This window comes from Zosterops lateralis (assembly GCF_965231275.1).
Source record: "Zosterops lateralis genome assembly, chromosome: 30".
Classification (NCBI taxonomy): domain Eukaryota; kingdom Metazoa; phylum Chordata; class Aves; order Passeriformes; family Zosteropidae; genus Zosterops; species Zosterops lateralis.
The window spans coordinates 5,057,500-5,073,683 of record NC_139790.1 but is presented as its reverse complement, the minus strand read 5'-3'; the positions used below and the strand labels follow the sequence as shown (position 1 = coordinate 5,073,683).

The following is a 16,184-nucleotide window of genomic DNA, read 5'->3' as shown; positions in this document are numbered from 1 at the left end:
AACTCATCCCAAATCCCAACCCCGCGGACTCCGCAGCGTGTCCGGGGCTCCTTCTCCTTGCCCAAATCCCCGCGCTCAGCCGAATTCCGCCTGTTTTAGGCCCAAATTCGCGGGGCTGGAGCGTCACGGCCCGGAATAGCGCGGGAGCGCTGCCAAGGCGTGACGGCGGCTGAGTAATGGGCTGAAGTCATCCCTTCCCCATCCCGCGCCGCCGGCTCGGCCAAACACCCCCCCCCCCCCCCCCCCCCCCCCGGCATCCCCGAGGGGGCTGCGAGAGCGGCCGGGGGCCCGCGGGGGCGGCCGCAGCTCCGGGACCCGCGCGGGGTCGGGGCGCGCTCCGCTTCCCGGCGGCGTCGGGATTTTGGGATTCCCGGCCGGCCCCGCTGGGGACGGAGCGGGCGCGGGGGACGCGCGGCTCGGGACGGGCGGAGGGACCCCCCAGGACCCCCGGGACTCACCGGCGGAGGCTCGGGCCGGGCTCCGGGGCGGCCGGAGCGGCGCGCGGGTGTCGCGGAGCGGGACCGAGCCCGGGATGAGTCAGCCCCGCTCGGGGAAGTGGCGTGTGCGAGCCGGAGCGGGGCGAGCCGCTGCCATTGACTCTTTCCTTACCGGAACGGACGCGCTTTTCGGGGTTCTCCCCCCGCCTCCCGAATGACTGGGCCGGACTTTCCGGCCCCCAAAGCCCCGCTCCCCGCGGCGGAGCCACCCCGAGGGTGGGGACACGGCGGGATGCTCCGGGCCCGTGTCCCGCTCCCCTTCCCGGGGGTCCGCAGCGCCCCAGGGATGCTGTGCCGTGTCCCTGGACTGGGAGTCGCAGTCCCGTGGGGTCGGAGCCGCTCTCTCGCGGGGAACAGTCGGGGCTCAGCCCCCCGAGAATCCCCCCCGCTTCGACTCGTGAAAGAGTCCCGAAAAATGAGAGAAAAAAAAAAATCCCCCAGTGACTCATTTTGGGCCAAAAACCCGAGAAAGCAGAAGCGGAGGGAAGTTGGGGGGGGAGCTCCTGTCCCCCCTCCCGGGGTCGGAAGGGGGCGAAGGAGCGGCGGGTTCTACCGAACCCCCCTTTCCAGGAAGGCTTCCGCCCTCCCCGCGATAAATCCGGGATTTAACGAGAACGGGTGAAATAAACAGCGAAAAGCCCCGCTCGGGTTTTTATTTCTAGTTTTTCTCCGGGCTGGGATGTCCGGAGCTGATGGAAGAGATCTTGAGGCCCTGCCTCAGTTTCCTCTCACGCAGTTCCATCGGCGCGGGAACGGAAGGGATTTCAGGAATAAATGGGATTTTAGGCACAGATCGCGTGTCAGGTCCTGGGGGCAGCTGAGCACCCCTGGGTGGAGCGCTCGTGGGAACCGTCCCGACCCCAGAGCGCCGGGAGTTCCTGAAGAGGCGCCTGGAGAGGAGCTCCGAGGGGCGGGGGTCGCCCAGGGAGCCCCGAGAGCCCCCTCCCGGTGCCGGGACCCCTCCCCAGTACCTGGAGCCCTCCCCAGAGCTGGGACTCTTTCCCGCTGCCGGGATCTCTCCCTTGTTCTGAGACCCCTCCCCGATTTTGGGTCCCCTCCCCTGCGTTGGGATCCCTTTGTGGTGCTGGGACCCCTCCCTGATTTTGGCACTCCTCCCCAGAGCTGGGACCAGTTCCCGGTGCTGCTGGGACCCCTCCCCTTGTTCTGGGACCCCTCCCGGTGATGCCCCCTCACCCCTCGGCCCCCGCACCCGTTCCTGGCCGGGTCCGGGATACGGCGCCGCTCCGAGGAGGAAGAAGGGGAAGAGGAAGGTGAAGAGGAAGGTCTGGTGCCTTTGGTGCGTGAGCGGCATCCGCGGAGTGCGGCATCGCTCCAGCCCTTCGCGGAACTCCTGGAGTCTCAGCTCTGCTCCCACATCTCCCCCCCAGCCCGGGCGGGAGCACCGGGAACCCTCCGGCCCCTGGAACATCAACCCCTGGAACAACAATCCCTGGAAAATCATCCCCCGGAGCCTCAATCCCTGGAGTATCAGCCCCCGGAACAGCAGCCGCTAGAGCACCAATCCCTGGAGCAGCAGCCTCTGGGATTTCCAGCTCTGGAATTTCAAATCCCCGGAGCAGCAGCCCCCTGGCAGCCCGGGAGGACTCGCACATCCGTCCCGAGATCCTCGCGGAGCCCCAGGAGCGGCTCCCGATTCCCGGAGCAGAGGAGCGGGAGGTCCTCGGGCCGAGGCCGCCACAATCCCCCGAGGCTCTTTGGAGGGGAGAAGTCCTGGGAACAGCGAGGGAGCAGCGCGGGCAGAGCCCGGCGGGCCAGGAATTGCAGCTCTGGATGTTCCTGAGGGAGCTCCAGCCCCAGGGGCAGAGGAGAATTCCAGGGGTGGCAGGAGAAGACTCCTCCTCTGGGGATCCCCATCCCAGTAAAGGCTGGAGGAGAATTCCAGGGGTGTCAGGAAAAGGAGAACCCTCACCTGGGGATTCTTATCCCGGGAAAGGCTGGAGAAAAATTCCAGGGGTGTGAGGACAGGGAGATCCCTCCTCTGGCGATCCTTATCCTGGGAAAGGCAGGAGGAGAATTCCAGGGGGCTCAGGAGGACGAGACCCCTTCCATGAGGACACCATTCCCAGGAAAGGCAGGAGCAGAATTCCAAGGGGTTCAGGAAAAAGAGACTCTTCCTCTGGGGACCCCCAGGTACCCCTGGAGTGGGATGGCCCCAGGAGGAGAATCCAGGTCTTGGTATGTCCCAAAATCCCAGGGAGGAGCCCCTGGCCCCAAAGACGCTGGGATCTCCCTGGTCCTGATCCCAGAATTCAGCTCCTGGAGCCCATTCCTGGGTGCTGCTCCAGCCTCTGATCCCTGAATTCCCTTTTTTCAGGGATTTGTCCCCATTTGCTGCCCCACCCTGCTCCGGGGTTATTCCAGGGATTCATTCCTTCCAGGCTCCACTCTAAAGTGTGCAGAGTTTATTGTCCTTAAACAGTAAAAAAAGGGGAATAATTCCATGGAATGGAAGGAACAGGGGCCAGGAGTAACAGTCAGTCCAAAAACTGGGAATTAAAGACTGGGAATGACACAGGGAGGAATTTTTGGGACAGACAGAGGGAGTTTTGGGATAAACAGAGAGGAAATTTTGGGATACAGACAGAAACTTTTGGGACACAGACAGAGGAAATCTGGAGACACAGACAGGAAATTCTGGGACAGAGGAAATTTTGGACAGAAAAGTTTGGTACACAGACAGGAAATCTGGGTTATAGACAAGAAATTTTGGGATACACACAGGAATTTTGGGACACAGAGAAAATTTTGGGACACAGAGAGGAAAGTTTGGGATACAGACAGGAAAGTCTGAGACACAGAGCAGGCTCTGCTGCAGGCACTGGGGATTCACAGTGAGGTGCAGAATTCCCAATCCCAGGGAAAAGCTGCTGGGTCCCGTCTGGAAGCATGGGCACGGCTGAGCTGTCCCTGTGCCCAGCCAGGACATCCCAGAATTCCAAATTTCCCCATCCCAGAATTCCAACCTTCCTGCTGGAGGTGCGGAGAGCAGCAGGATTTGGGGATTTTGGGATTGCTCTGCTGGAATCCAAGATTCCCCAGAGCTGGATCAGTGTCCCTGTTTCACCAGGATATCCGACAGGTCCTCGGTGCTCTCCAGCCTCAGGTTCTGGGAATGGGAAGGGAAAGCTGAGTCTGGCAGAGCCAGGCTTTGTTCCCTTTGGAATCTGAAGGAATAAAATCCCCCGAGATGAGGCTTGGGAATATCCCAACCCCTCCTGCCACTGGCTGGGGGGTGAGGGACGGAGAAGGAATTTCCTCCGGGAAAGGGTGGGAAAGGGCTGCCCAGGGGGGGTTGGAGTCTTTATTCCTGGAGGAATTCCAAGGAATTCCTGGATTTGGAAGGAATCCAGGTGAGGATCAAGCACAGCTTGGAATCTGTGACCTTGGAGAGCTTTTCCAGCCTCAGGAATTCTGGGATTCTGTTCCCTTATCCAGAGTCTGGAATGCTGGGGACAGCTCTGAGGGACAAACCCTGCATGAGCTGGGAATGGGAACATTCCCTGGAGCTGCATTCCATGGAATTCCCAGGATTATTGGGAATGAGCTGCATTCCATGGAATACCAGGATTGAGTGGCATTCCATGGAATTCCCAGGATTTTTGGGAATGTCTCTCTGCTCTCACCTTCTCGTTGGCCAAGTGCAGGAGGCACACGAAGGCCAAGGGCACGGACAGGTTGGTGGCCATGGCAGGAGGGAGCCTGTGGAAAAACGGGATCAGAGCCCTAGGAATCCCAGAGCAGCCAGGAATGCAAAGGAGCAGAGATTGGGAAAAGCGCAGCTCCTCACTGGGATCTGCTTTCCTCCTGCCAGGGAAGGGTTTGCCCTGGGAACACCCAGGGGGATTTTCCCTGTCCCATTTCCATCCTCATCCCAACACCCATTTGGGATCTTCCCTGTCCCATTACCATGAGGGATTTTCCCTGTTCCATTCCTGTCCCAGCACCCAGAGGGATTTTCCCATTCCCATTCCCATCCCGACCTGTGGAGCAGATCCTTGGTGACGTCACTCAGAATCTTCTCTCCGGCCACCTCCGTGTCCGTCCCTTCCCCGGCGTCCTCCCCCTGCTCAGGAAAATCCAGGAGCTGCAGAGCCCCGAAATTCCCAAGAAAACCCCTGGAAGCCTCAGCCAATCATTGCCAACGGGGAACTTGGGGCTCTTCCCCACGGAATTGGGGTTTATCTCCGTTGGATTTGGGCTTTTCCCCACAGAATTGGGGCCTATCCATGGAACTGGAGTTTACCCTTGTTGGATTGGGGTTTATTAATGGAATTGGGGTTTATCCCCATGGAATTGGGGGTTTTCCTCATGGAATTTAGGTTTATCTAAATTTGGAATTTGTGGGTTTTCCCCACAGAATTGGGGTTTATCCCCATTGGATTGGGGTTTATCCCCATTGGATTGGGGTTTATCCCCATGGAATTGGATCTTTTCCCCACAGAATTGGGGTTTATCCCCATGGAACTGGGGTTCATCCCCATGGAATTGGGGTGGATTTGCTGCAGAATTCCCAGCAGGAATTTCCCCTTCCTGACCTCTCCCGCCGTTCCCTGCTCTGTCAGCAGCTCCCACATGTTCCTCTTCAGCCTCCTCATGTCCATCTTCTTGGCAGTCTTGGCGTAGTGGATGGGGATTTTATGGATCTGAGGGAGGGAATCCAGGATTGTCCGAGATCATCATCAGGATCACTGGGACCACAGCCACAGTTATCATCATTCCCGATTTTCTGTGGGAATAACAGTGAGTGCAGCCTTGCTGCCAAACCCCCAGTGTTTAATTTGGGAATTGTTCCTCTGGGAATGACAATTCTGGTGTTTAATTCAGGAATTGTTCCTGTGGGAATAACAATCCCAGTACTTAATTTGGGAATTGTTCCTCTGGGAATGACAAACCAGGCCAAATTCCAGGAATCCTGGCAATCCCAGGAATCCTGCACACAGGGGAGGGTGCACTGGGATTTTTAACCCTGGAGGTGCTGAAAGGTTTTTGCTCCAGCCCAGTGAGGAATTCCCAGTTCCAGGGAGCAGCTCCCAGTGCCAGGGAGGAATTGCCAGCCCAGCACTCCCAGTTAGTCCCAGTCATTCCCAGCACTCCCAATCCATCCTAGTCCTCCCAGTGCTCCCAGTCAGTCCCAATCCCTCCTAGTGCTCCCAGTTCCCAGTGGTTCCAGTCCCTCCCAGCACTTCCAACCCCAGTGCTCTCAGTGATTCCCAGTGTTCCCAGTCCCTCCCCATCATTCTCAGTCCCTCACGGTCATTCCCAGTGCTCCCAGTCCATCCCAGTGACCTTCTGTGGCTCAGCAATGAGCTCCAGCTCCCCACTGGCCGGGATGTTCCCGTTGATCCTGGAAAGCTCCGGAGCCTTGGGAAGAGCCGGGAGCTGGAAGTCCCCAGCCTGGTCTGGGAACTCCATGGGATCGGGATCGTCATCGCTGTCAGGGACCTGCAAGGGGACACGAGGTGGGACAGGAGAGGCACCAGTCACCTGTGAGGAGCCAGAGACAGCAGGAGCCACTCCAGAGGGTGGGAATTCCTGCCCAGCTTCCCCATGGGACTGGGGTTATCCCCATGGGATTGGGCGAAGGCTGAACCCAAGGCAGGTTCAGGGAGCAGAAATCCCCGTTTTTCCATCCCTGGGAGTGTCCCAGCCTGGGTTAGTGGGAGCTGTCCCTGCCCATGGGAAGATTGGGACAAGATGGGATTGAAGGTCCCTTCCATCCCAAACTGGGATTCTGGGATCCAGGGACAAACAGGGACAGGAGGGCTCTGCTGCCACAGGGGGATCCAATCCCAATCCCAGGTATCCCTGGAGGGGCCTGGTATGAAGGGAAGCTCCAGGAGGAATCATATCTCACAGGAGCTGGGAAGGATGGAATTCCCTCTTCTGTAGGGCATGGAAAAGGCTGGGATGGAATTCCTGGAGCTCGATCCTGGGAATGTCCCAGGCCAGCCTGGAGGGCCCTGGAGCTCCAATTCCTTCCCTCATGAATTCTCTGGCCATGGATTTTCCCTGCGCTGCTCCCAGCAGGGAGTTCCCTGGGCTGTACCTGTGGGGCAGGGCAGAAGTTGGAGGTGTCGTTGGGGTTGTCGTAGTTGTAATCCTCAATCCCAGCCTCGTTATCCAAGGTTCCCACTGGATCCCGGCTCCTGCTGAGCTGTGGGAAAACATCCCAAAGTATTCCTGGGAAAAGCCGGGGCATTGTCCCTTCATCATCCCCTTCTGGCCCTTCCAGGAGGGTTTGGGTGATGCCAGCCCTGAGGAACATCCCAGAACATTCCCAGGGTTTAGTGAGGAGAGGTTTTGTGCTAGGAGTGATTCTTCAGGATGATTCCCCAGGACAATTCCCTGGAATTATCCCTTGGGAATGATCAGCTGGGATGGCTCCCCAGCTTGATCCCCAGGAATTCCCCAGGGAAGGCTCTCACCTTGACCAAGGGTTTGAGGAAAAGCTGCACCATGTTCTGGGGGTCGTAGTTGAAGTCTGCAGGGAGAGTGGTGCTCCGGATGTTTTGGCTTTCCAGGATGGATTTAGCCAAAGTTATGGATGCCTGGGAACGGGATCAAACAGCTCCATGGAAAAATGGGAACCTCCACCAGCCTTCCATGGAGAAATTGGGACTGTTTTGTCTGGAAAGGGGCAGGGCTGAGGTGCCTCCCAGATCCAGGCACGACCCCCAGCTAGAGCTGCCCAAATCCTGGGAATTCTGGGCTGTTGTGGGAAAAGGGGCTCTGCAGGCACCTTGGTCTTACGGAAATGGGCCGGGAAGTCGATGTCCTCCTGGAAATCCAACTCAAAAACCTTCCTGGGAAGCTTCCGTCGGGAATCCTTCTCTGGGCCTGGGGCTGCTGAGGGAGAGGAGGGAAGAGAGAAAAAAAGGGAAAAAATAGGGGAAAAGGAGGAGGGAAAGGAAAGGTCTGTCACTGCCTGGGGCCAGGACAAGCACACCCAGCTCATTCCCAACTGGAACATCCCTTCCAGGCAAAAGTCACCCACAGGGATTTCCCCCCCTTTTCATGGGAGAGCAGCAGGGCTCAGCCTCAGCTCCAAGGTTTAAAGGAGTCCGTGGCTTTTTGTGAGAGCAGAAACTGATGAAGGTCTGGAGAGGAAGGAGGGGTTTTGGGAAGGAATTCCTGGCTGGGAGGGAAGTGAGAGGCTGGGATGGAATTCCCAGAAGATCCACAGCTGCATCCCTGGGAGTGTCCAAGGCCAGGCTGGAGAAATCTGGGGTAATGGGAGGTGTCCCTGCCCACAGATGGGCTCCGAGCCCTTCCCAGCCCAAAATTCCAGGATCTGAGCCCTTCCCAGCCCATAATTCCAGGATCCATGCCCTTCCCAGCCCAGAATTCCAGGATCCCTCTGGACACTCACGGGGGTGGCGGGGCCGGAAGCGCCAGTGCTCGGGGCCAGCCCACATGGAGAGCGTGCGGGGGCTGAAGTAGGAATATTCCCCGGGATTCAGGGACACATGCAGGCTCAGCGTGCCGATGTCCCCCTCTCCAAAGGGAGCTCCATTGCTCCTGGAAAAGGAATGGGAACTGCTCAGAATTCCTGCAGAATTCCCGGGACTTGTTATCCCTGAGCAGTCCTGGAAAAGCCACAGGAGCTGCTCAGTGACAGCATTCCCAAGGGAATTCATTACCCCTGAGCAGTCCTGGAAAGGCACAGGAGCTGCTGGGAATTCCTGGGATTTGTTATCCCCGCTTTGAATTCCTGTGGAATTCCTGGGATTTGTTATCCCTGCTCAGAATTCCTGTGAAATTCCTGGGATTTATTATCCCTGCTCTAGCTCTATGAGTGAGGCACTGAGGGTTCCAGAGCCTCGGTTCTGCTGGACAAACAACTGGATTTGGCAAAGTTCTCCTTGGAAGGCAGAGAGATCCTGGAATACAGTCCCGGAATATACTCCTAGAATACAGTCCCGGATGCACCCAGGACTGGAGCAGGAAGTGAGCTCCTCACAGGGACTGGGAATTCCTCTCCAGCCCCCAGTCCCGGCCCTGGATCCCCGTTCCCACCTCTTGCTGTGGCCGAGTGTCCCGAGGGAGTCGCCACCGTTCTCCTGGAATTCCTGGATCCTCTCTCCAGTGGGAGATTCTGGCTGGAATTCCAGCTGGGAGGGGGCCCAGCCCTCCCCGTCCTCACTGTCAGGATCCACGTTGGGATCAAACACCTGCTCGCTCTTCCGGAACTTCTCCAGGAGCGCCGACACTGACTGCAACACAGGAACCCCACTAGAGCAGGAATTCCCACCTGGATCGGGAATTCCCAACCTGTCTCAGGAATGTGGCTCAGGGATTCCCACCTGGATTGGGAATTCCCAACCTGGCTCAGGAATTCCCCACCCACCTCATTGTGGGACTCCTCATCCCACTTGGTGAACTGGAATCCGGCCAGGGAGGAGCAGATCCGGCGTTTCTCCAGGCATGGGGCCAGCAGGGCTGTGGAGAGGTGGGATATAGGGGAATTCCTGGGATCTGAGCAGGAACACCCACCTGGCTCTGGAATCTCCAACCTGGCTCAGGAATCCCTAATCAGGCCCAGGACCTCAAACCTCCAAAATTCCTGCACAGGTTCCAAAATTCAGGAATTCCCACCTCGCTCTGGAATCCCTAATCTGGCTCAGGAATCTCCAACCTGGATCAGGAATTCCCACCTGGCTCAGGAGTTCCTAATGTGGCTCAGGAATTCCTAACCTGGCTCAGGACCTCAAACCTCAAAAATTCCCAGTTTTCCAGCAGGGATCCGAGCACCAAACAAAGGCATGGGAAAAGGAACTGGATGAGGGCAGGGAAAGTCTGGGAAAGACTGTGAACGGCTGGAAAAGCAGGGAAAAGTCTGGGAAAGGCTAGGAAAGCATGGAAGAGTCTGGGATTCACCTTTGAGGCTGGCCACGGTGACGGGGTCGGTGCTGGGCAGGGCTGGACTCTCCGAGGAGGGCAGAGGGACAATCCCAGAGGGGAAGAGGAGGCGGCTCTGGAAGCTCTGGGAGTGCAGCCCCGACAGGAAAATCCCGGCTGTGTTACACTCGTCAAAGGAGGCGGCGGCTCGCTGGAACATGGGATCCACCTGGAAAAACGGGAATGGGAATCCAGGAATGAGGATGGAAATCCAGGAATGGAGGGGATGGAGAGGGGCAGGGAGGGCTCAGGGAGAGCTTTTGGAGAGCAGATCCCAAGGGAAAACAATCCTCACTTCTCCTTCCCAGCGCTGGGAGTGTCCCAGGCCAGGCTGGAGCAGCCTGGGATAGTGGGAAGTGCTGGAATGGGATGAGCTGAGGTGTTCCTTCCAACTCAAGGAACTCCAGGTTCCAAGTGCTGGATTTTAGGAAGAATTTTTTCCCTCTCTGCCCTTGGATCATCCCTGGGAGTGTCCCAGCCGGGGATAGTGGGAATTGTCCCTGCCCATGGGAAGATTGGGATTCTGGGATCCAGGGACAAGCCAGGACAGGAGGGTTCTCCTGCCACAGGAGGATCCCAATCCCAATCCCAGCCATCTCTGGAAGGGCCTGGTATGAAGGGAAGCTCCAAGAGGAATCAAATCCCGTAGGAGATGGGAAGGATGGAATTCCCTCTTCTGTAGGGCATGGAAAAGGCTGGGATGGAATTCCTGGAGCTCATCCCTGGGAATGTCCCAGGCCAGGCTGGAGTGGGCTGGCAGGGTGGGAGGTGACCCTGGATGGGATTTAAGGCCCTTCCACCCCAAACCATTCCAGGATCCTTTTCCGAGCCTGAATTCCCACATGTGCGGCTCCCAGGGGAATGGAAAAGCAGGAAAGCAGGGGTGGGGAGGATGAGGAGGATGGGGAGGATGAGGAGGGGTCCCAGCCCACCTCAGCCCTGCGCCCGGCCTCGGACACATTGATGTTGCTCAGGTTCTGCTCAATGGTTTTGAAGCTTTGCTTCTTCCTGGGCTGAGCTTTCCTGGCAGCCTCGGGGGCTGGGCTGGAGCCTGGCATGAGAAAAGGGACAAATCTCACCTCAGAATGGCTGGAATAGCCCAAAGAATAGATAAAACCTGGAATCTGTACAATAAACTGCAGCGGGCATTGAAATTCCTCACTCAGGATGAGCAATGTTGGCTTTTTGTGGATTCTGTTTGGCCCCGAACTGCGCACTGAACTGAAATCTGAAATGACTGAGTGACAGATTCAGCTCCTCCTTCCATCCCTCCCTGCTCCAGCATCCCAGGAGAACTAATCTGGAATCTCCCAGCCCTCAGAGAATTCAATCAATCCCAAATCTCTTCAAAACTCCCAATTCCAAAAGAGCTCTGAGGCTCCTCCTGATCCCAGGTGGGAAATGAGGGTATTTCCTGGGTTTTTGGAGGGGAAAAGAGGGAATTCCCACCTTCCTCGGGGCTGTCCATGTCCTTGGCAGGGGCTGGCTCCTTGCCCAGGTGGCCCAGGACCCTGAAGGCGTCGGCGTGGACAGAATCCACACGCACGGCGTAGATCTTGGCGCTGGCATCCAGAGTCCCGGCTGCCACCTGCACCAGGAGCAGGGAATTCCCAGCTGGATAAGGAAAATCCCACCCTGGAGGAACCCAGAGCGGATTGCCCAAGTGCTCTGCATCCCCAGGAAAATAGTGGATAACAGGGAAAGGGTTTATTGTGAAAGCTAAAGGGTTTTTTTTTTCCCCATAGTTTGCTTTCTTTTGGGGATCACAGCTAAAAATCCTTTTGGAATTAAGTTCAGCAACGGGGAGAAGCAGAAAGGGGTGGGTTTGGTCTCCTCTCCTTCCCCAGGGTCACCCCCTTGGGATCATCCCGTTTTCCCAAAGCATGAGGAGGTGAAGGGTGTGAAATTCCAAGCACTTTTCCAAGCCCAGATCTCACCAGGAAGGCCAAGAACCTCACAGGGAAACCCAGAGCCCCTATTCCCATCCTTCCCTCAGGAGATCCTGGGGGCCACATCCCAAACCCCTGTCCCTGTTCATCCATCCAGGAATCCACCTCTCCCTCCCAACAATTCCTAGGATGCTTTTCCCTGGCAAGTTCTGGGATCAGAACCAGCCCAGCACCACCTCCCTTCCTCACCCAGCCTTGTTTTTAGCTCAGAGGCCTCCCAACTTTGAACCCTCTCTTGAACACCACAGCTGGGAGGATTCAGCCTTTAAAGGACTCAGTGTCTCCAATTTCTGGGGTTTGGTGGCAGCCCCCTGAGCAGTGTTGGGAGTTTCACATTAATTAAGCCCGGGGTTAATTGGATGTGGGAATACAGCAGCAGCAGGGACCCCTCTGACCTGGAAGTTGGTGAGCTCCGAGTTCTTCTCCTTCAGGATGTCGGTCATGTAATCGATCAGGTGCAGCACAAAGGCATTTTTGGTCGTGATTTTCTGCAATAAAAGCACAGCTGGGAACCCTTTCCCTGGCCAGGGACACCCTGGGGACTGAGGGGACAGCCTGGGTGGCACCAGGGGAGGGCAACACCAGCCCAGATGTGGCCACAGCTTCCTCTGGGAAGAGACTGGAGAGATGGGCAGAGAACTGTGTCAAATTCATCAGAGAATTGTTTGAAATTCAAATTCAGGCAGGTCCTGCAGCTGGGGAGGGACAGCCCTGGACACTGGCACAGGCTGGAGGTGATCCCTGTGGAGAAGGACCTGAGGGACAACAGAGTGTCCTGGGGACAAGGACACCAATGGGATGCACCAGGAGGAGCATTCCCAGCAGGTCAGGGAGTGATCCAGCCCTAGGAGGCACCCTGGGGTGCTGTGTCCAGTTCTGGGATCACCAGGACAGGAGGGACAAGGAGCTCCAGTGGAGGGTGACAAAGATGAGAGATCTGGAGCATCTCCCTGATGATCAAAGGCTGAGGGAGCTGGGGGTGAGAGGGGATCTCAGCCTTAAATATCCAAGGGGGAACGTGGGAGGATGGATGCAGACTCTGCTCCACAGGGCCCAGCCATGGGACAAGAGGAATGGGCAGGAACTGATGCCTGGGAAGTCCCACAGGAACTTTTACCTGGGATTGCCCAGAGATATTCCAAAACCGTGTGGACAGAACCCACGTGCTGTGAAATGGCCCAGCTGGGACCAGACAGCTCTTTATGGTCCCTTCGCCTGTCCCACCCCGCTGCCAAAGCCCGAGGTATCTCAAACCCCGCTGCTGAGCGATTTTAAACCCCGCAGCGCCCAAACGCGGCTGCCCCGACTCACATTCTCGGTGGAGAGCTTAATGCAGGTGCTGTAGTGCTCCGAGATCTGCGCGTTGGTCCACTGAGGCAGCGGCGGCTGCCAGCTCTCGGGCCTGCGGGACATAGCGGCGTCGGTGCCCGGGATCCCCCTCAGCCCGGGATGAGCAGTGTCGGTGCCCGCTCTGCCCCCTCAGCCCGGGCCCGGCGGGGTCGGTGCCCGCGCTCTCCCCTCAGCCCGGGTCCTACGTACCGGCCCTACCTGAGCGAGGGGGAGCCGAGGCCCTGCAGCGACGCGTCCACAGCCCTGGAGCGGCGGCGCTGGCGCCTTTCGCGCTCATCGTCATTGCCGGGGCACTCGGCGAGCACGGGGGTGCCGGTGTTGCCGAGGGCCCGCGGGGTCGGGGAGAGGATGGAGGCGGCGGCGGCGGCGCGGGGAGTGCGGGCGGCCATGGCTCCTGAGGGGGAGCCCGCCTTCGTCGCGGCCACGCCCCCTCCGCGCCTTCCGACCAATTAGCGCCCGGAGGCCGGCCTGGCAGCCAATCAGCGCGCGGCGCTCCCGCCCCGCATGGTGGGTTTGAACCGCGGCGCGCGCTCAGTAACGCTCGTGAGGCTGAGGGGGCGGGGCCGCGCCCTGAGGGAGCCCGGGAGGGACCGGCCCCGACATTGCCCGATTGCCCCAATTCCGGGGCCGGGCTGCGGCCGCAGCGGGTCAACAGCCACCGGTGCTGCCCCGGAACCCCTCGGAAGGAGAAGGAGCTGCCGGAGCAGCACCGCTTATCCCGGAATCCCAGAATCCCAGAGTCCCGGTATCACCGAGGCTGGAATCTTTGGGATCAAAGAGCCCAGGCTGGGCCCGATCCCCACCTTGTCACTGGGGGCAATCTTCAGGCCTTCCCTGGGACCCTCCAGGTGTGTTCCCATATTCCCTGTGACTCTCCAGGTGTGTTCCCTGTGACTCTCCAGGTGTAATTCCCACATTCCCTGTGACCCTCACCTGGCTCCAGGTCCCGGATCCCGGGCAGAGGGGACATTCCTGGGGGAGCCCCGAGCTCTGTGCCTGAGGCACAGCTCCACCAAGAGGGGAAACAAATCCACGACTTTTCCTTCTAGATCATTCATTGTGCTCTGGGAGCTTTAGGAAAAAGTTTGGGATGGCCTGGATGTGTCAGATTCATCCCTCAAAGCTTGGGAATTCGGCTGCACTCCAAAGTTTGAGAAGAGGGACTTGAATCGACTCGGAGCAGGAGCTTTTCCAGCATCCTCGGCCGAATCTTTGGATTTGGGGATGCTGCGTTTGGATGCCGCCGTTTTTCCCGGTGGTTTTTCCCGGCTGAGCCACTGGAGGGAGCAGGAGGAAAAGCCGTGGATTGATTTCCGTAGGAGCTCGGGAATGATCCCCAGGATTTCCCCTCCCCGCATGGGGCCGCCAAGGGATCACAGAACTGGAATTGTTGAGGTTGGAAAACACCGTTAGCATCATCAAATCCGAGCTCCAGTGCGGGATGGGGCCGCGGGATCTGCCGGGGGGGAAATTCTGGATTTAGGGAAGGGGGGGTTCCCCCATCCAGGATATTCCAGGCTCCCGGGAAGGGCCGATCCAAGGGAAAACCAATCCCTGGCAGTGCCCAGCCCTGGCTGTGTCCCCAGGCTGGGAGTGACTGTTGGGTTTTTACAGAACCCCTTCCAAACACAACCTTCCATCGACCAAAAGAGAAAAATCCCATTTTTCCTAAGGAATATGTCGATTTAGAGGTGGTCATTAACCCCTGAATCCCACTTTTATTTTGACTCCATCTGGAGCCGAGCTTGATTCACTCTTGGATTTTTATAGAACCCATTCCACACACAACCATCCATCAATCAAAAGAGAAAAATCCCGTTTTTCCTAAGGAACATGTGGATTTAGAGGTGGTTGTTAAGCCCCAAATCCCACTTTTATTTTGGTTCGATCCAACCCTCTGAAGCCGGGCTCAATTCCCGCACTGGGACAGAGCCAGAGGGATCTTAGCTCTGCCTTCATCCAACCCCAAAAATGGCAAAGGAATCAATGCTTGGAGCCTGGAATCTCCTTGGAAGAGCAGCCTGGAATCATCTTGGAAAATTCCAAGCACCGGGGAGGCCCTGGACAATTCCCAAACTTCGAGGATCTGAAGCACTCTGGGGGTTTTTTGGTCCCCCTGACAATCTGGGGGCTGAGCCATGGGGTCGGTCCCTTCCCTCGGCTGCTCCAGGATAACCGGGAGAGGCTGGAAAATCCCCAGCTCAGTCTGGGATGTATTTTCCCGGGAGCAGCCCCCGCTTTCTGTGGCTGCAGTAAACAAATCAATCTCTGCAGCCGAACCCATCCCTCGGAGGAGACTCCAAGGAACTCTGACGGGTTTTATGCCCAAATTAATCATTCCTGCCCTGGCAACGGCGGCGTTGGATTTTTCCCCAGCATCAGCAGTGCTGGAGAGGGCAGGAACGTTCCCGGATGGAAGTGGGAATTGAGGGAATAGATCACTGTGACAGCAATAGTACAAATGGCTTCGATCCTTTCCCGGCTCCATAAATCTCTGCCAGGACTCGGGAAAGCTTCCATTTCCAGCTCTCCACATTCCAGAGGGGTCTGCATCCCCGAAATCCCTGGGAGGGGTGCGGGGATGCTCCTGGATGCAGGGAGAGGATTCCTTGGAGCTGGGAAGAAGGAATCGGGGGTGGGAAATGCTGGGCCTTTTTCAGCTGGGCTCAGGAAGGATTTGGGACACCAAGATGTCCCTGAGCTGTGGCAGGGGATGGGAAACTTGGGAAGAGGGAAGGAAATGAGGGTTGGAAACCTTGCCTGGAATGGGCAGGGAATGGGCAGGGATTCCCACCCCTGGGACTAACTGATCATTCCCTGCCCCTTCCCTGTCTATTCACTGACCTTTTCCTGACTATTCCCTGACCATCCACTGCCCATTCCCTGACCATCCACTGCCCATTCCCTGACCATCCATAGATCATTCCTTGCCCATTCCCTGCCCATTCCCTGAATGGAAGCCTGGAAAAGGCCTTGGATTTGGGATTTCAGCGCATTCTCCCCCTTCTTTCCCCTCCCAGGGCCGTGTCCATCCCCTCTGGCTGCGGTTCCAGTGCTGCATTCTCAGCTGGAGGCTCATGAAAAGCTTGGGAGAGGGAAATGGGTTGGATCTTTCCAAGATTTTCTTGGGAAGCGTTGTTCTGCCTGGCAGCTGCACACAGCACTCACATGCAGCTGAGATGGATTCTTTTCCCTTTAGTGGGAATGCTCTGGGAGTGACAGACCTCGGGATGGCCCCAATCTCTTCTCCCTGCTCCTCATTCCCTGGGAATGGTCCCTCATTCCCAACGAGCAGTAAGGATCTGACCTTTGGCACTCTCATTCCTTGTATTTTATCCCCAGTTTTTGTGCCACAAATCCCAGGATTTCCAAGATTTTTGGCTCTCTCATCCCCCTTTGTTTTATCCCCACTGCCTGTACCACAAATCCCAGGGTTTCCCAGATTTTTGGTGCCCTGTACAACCTGGCC

At 57.5% G+C, this 16,184-nt stretch overlaps 1 protein-coding gene across 1 annotated transcript; it reads right to left on the bottom strand.

Annotated features, from left to right (window-relative positions):
- Positions 1-2,971: 2,971 nt before the first annotated feature.
- Positions 2,972-12,750, bottom strand: NCAPH (non-SMC condensin I complex subunit H). The gene is made up of 16 exons (XM_083880553.1): positions 12,677-12,750; positions 11,761-11,853; positions 10,866-11,004; positions 10,349-10,467; positions 9,396-9,585; positions 8,862-8,957; positions 8,535-8,769; positions 7,888-8,036; positions 7,258-7,361; positions 6,944-7,066; positions 6,565-6,672; positions 5,805-5,960; positions 5,054-5,161; positions 4,499-4,581; positions 4,142-4,217; positions 2,972-3,624 (listed from the first exon to the last, which is right to left on the bottom strand). Exons 2-16 carry the CDS (start codon positions 11,806-11,808, stop codon positions 3,565-3,567), a joined length of 1,794 nt encoding a protein of 597 aa, XP_083736679.1. The 5' UTR covers positions 11,809-11,853; positions 12,677-12,750; the 3' UTR covers positions 2,972-3,564.
- Positions 12,751-16,184: the final 3,434 nt, after the last annotated feature.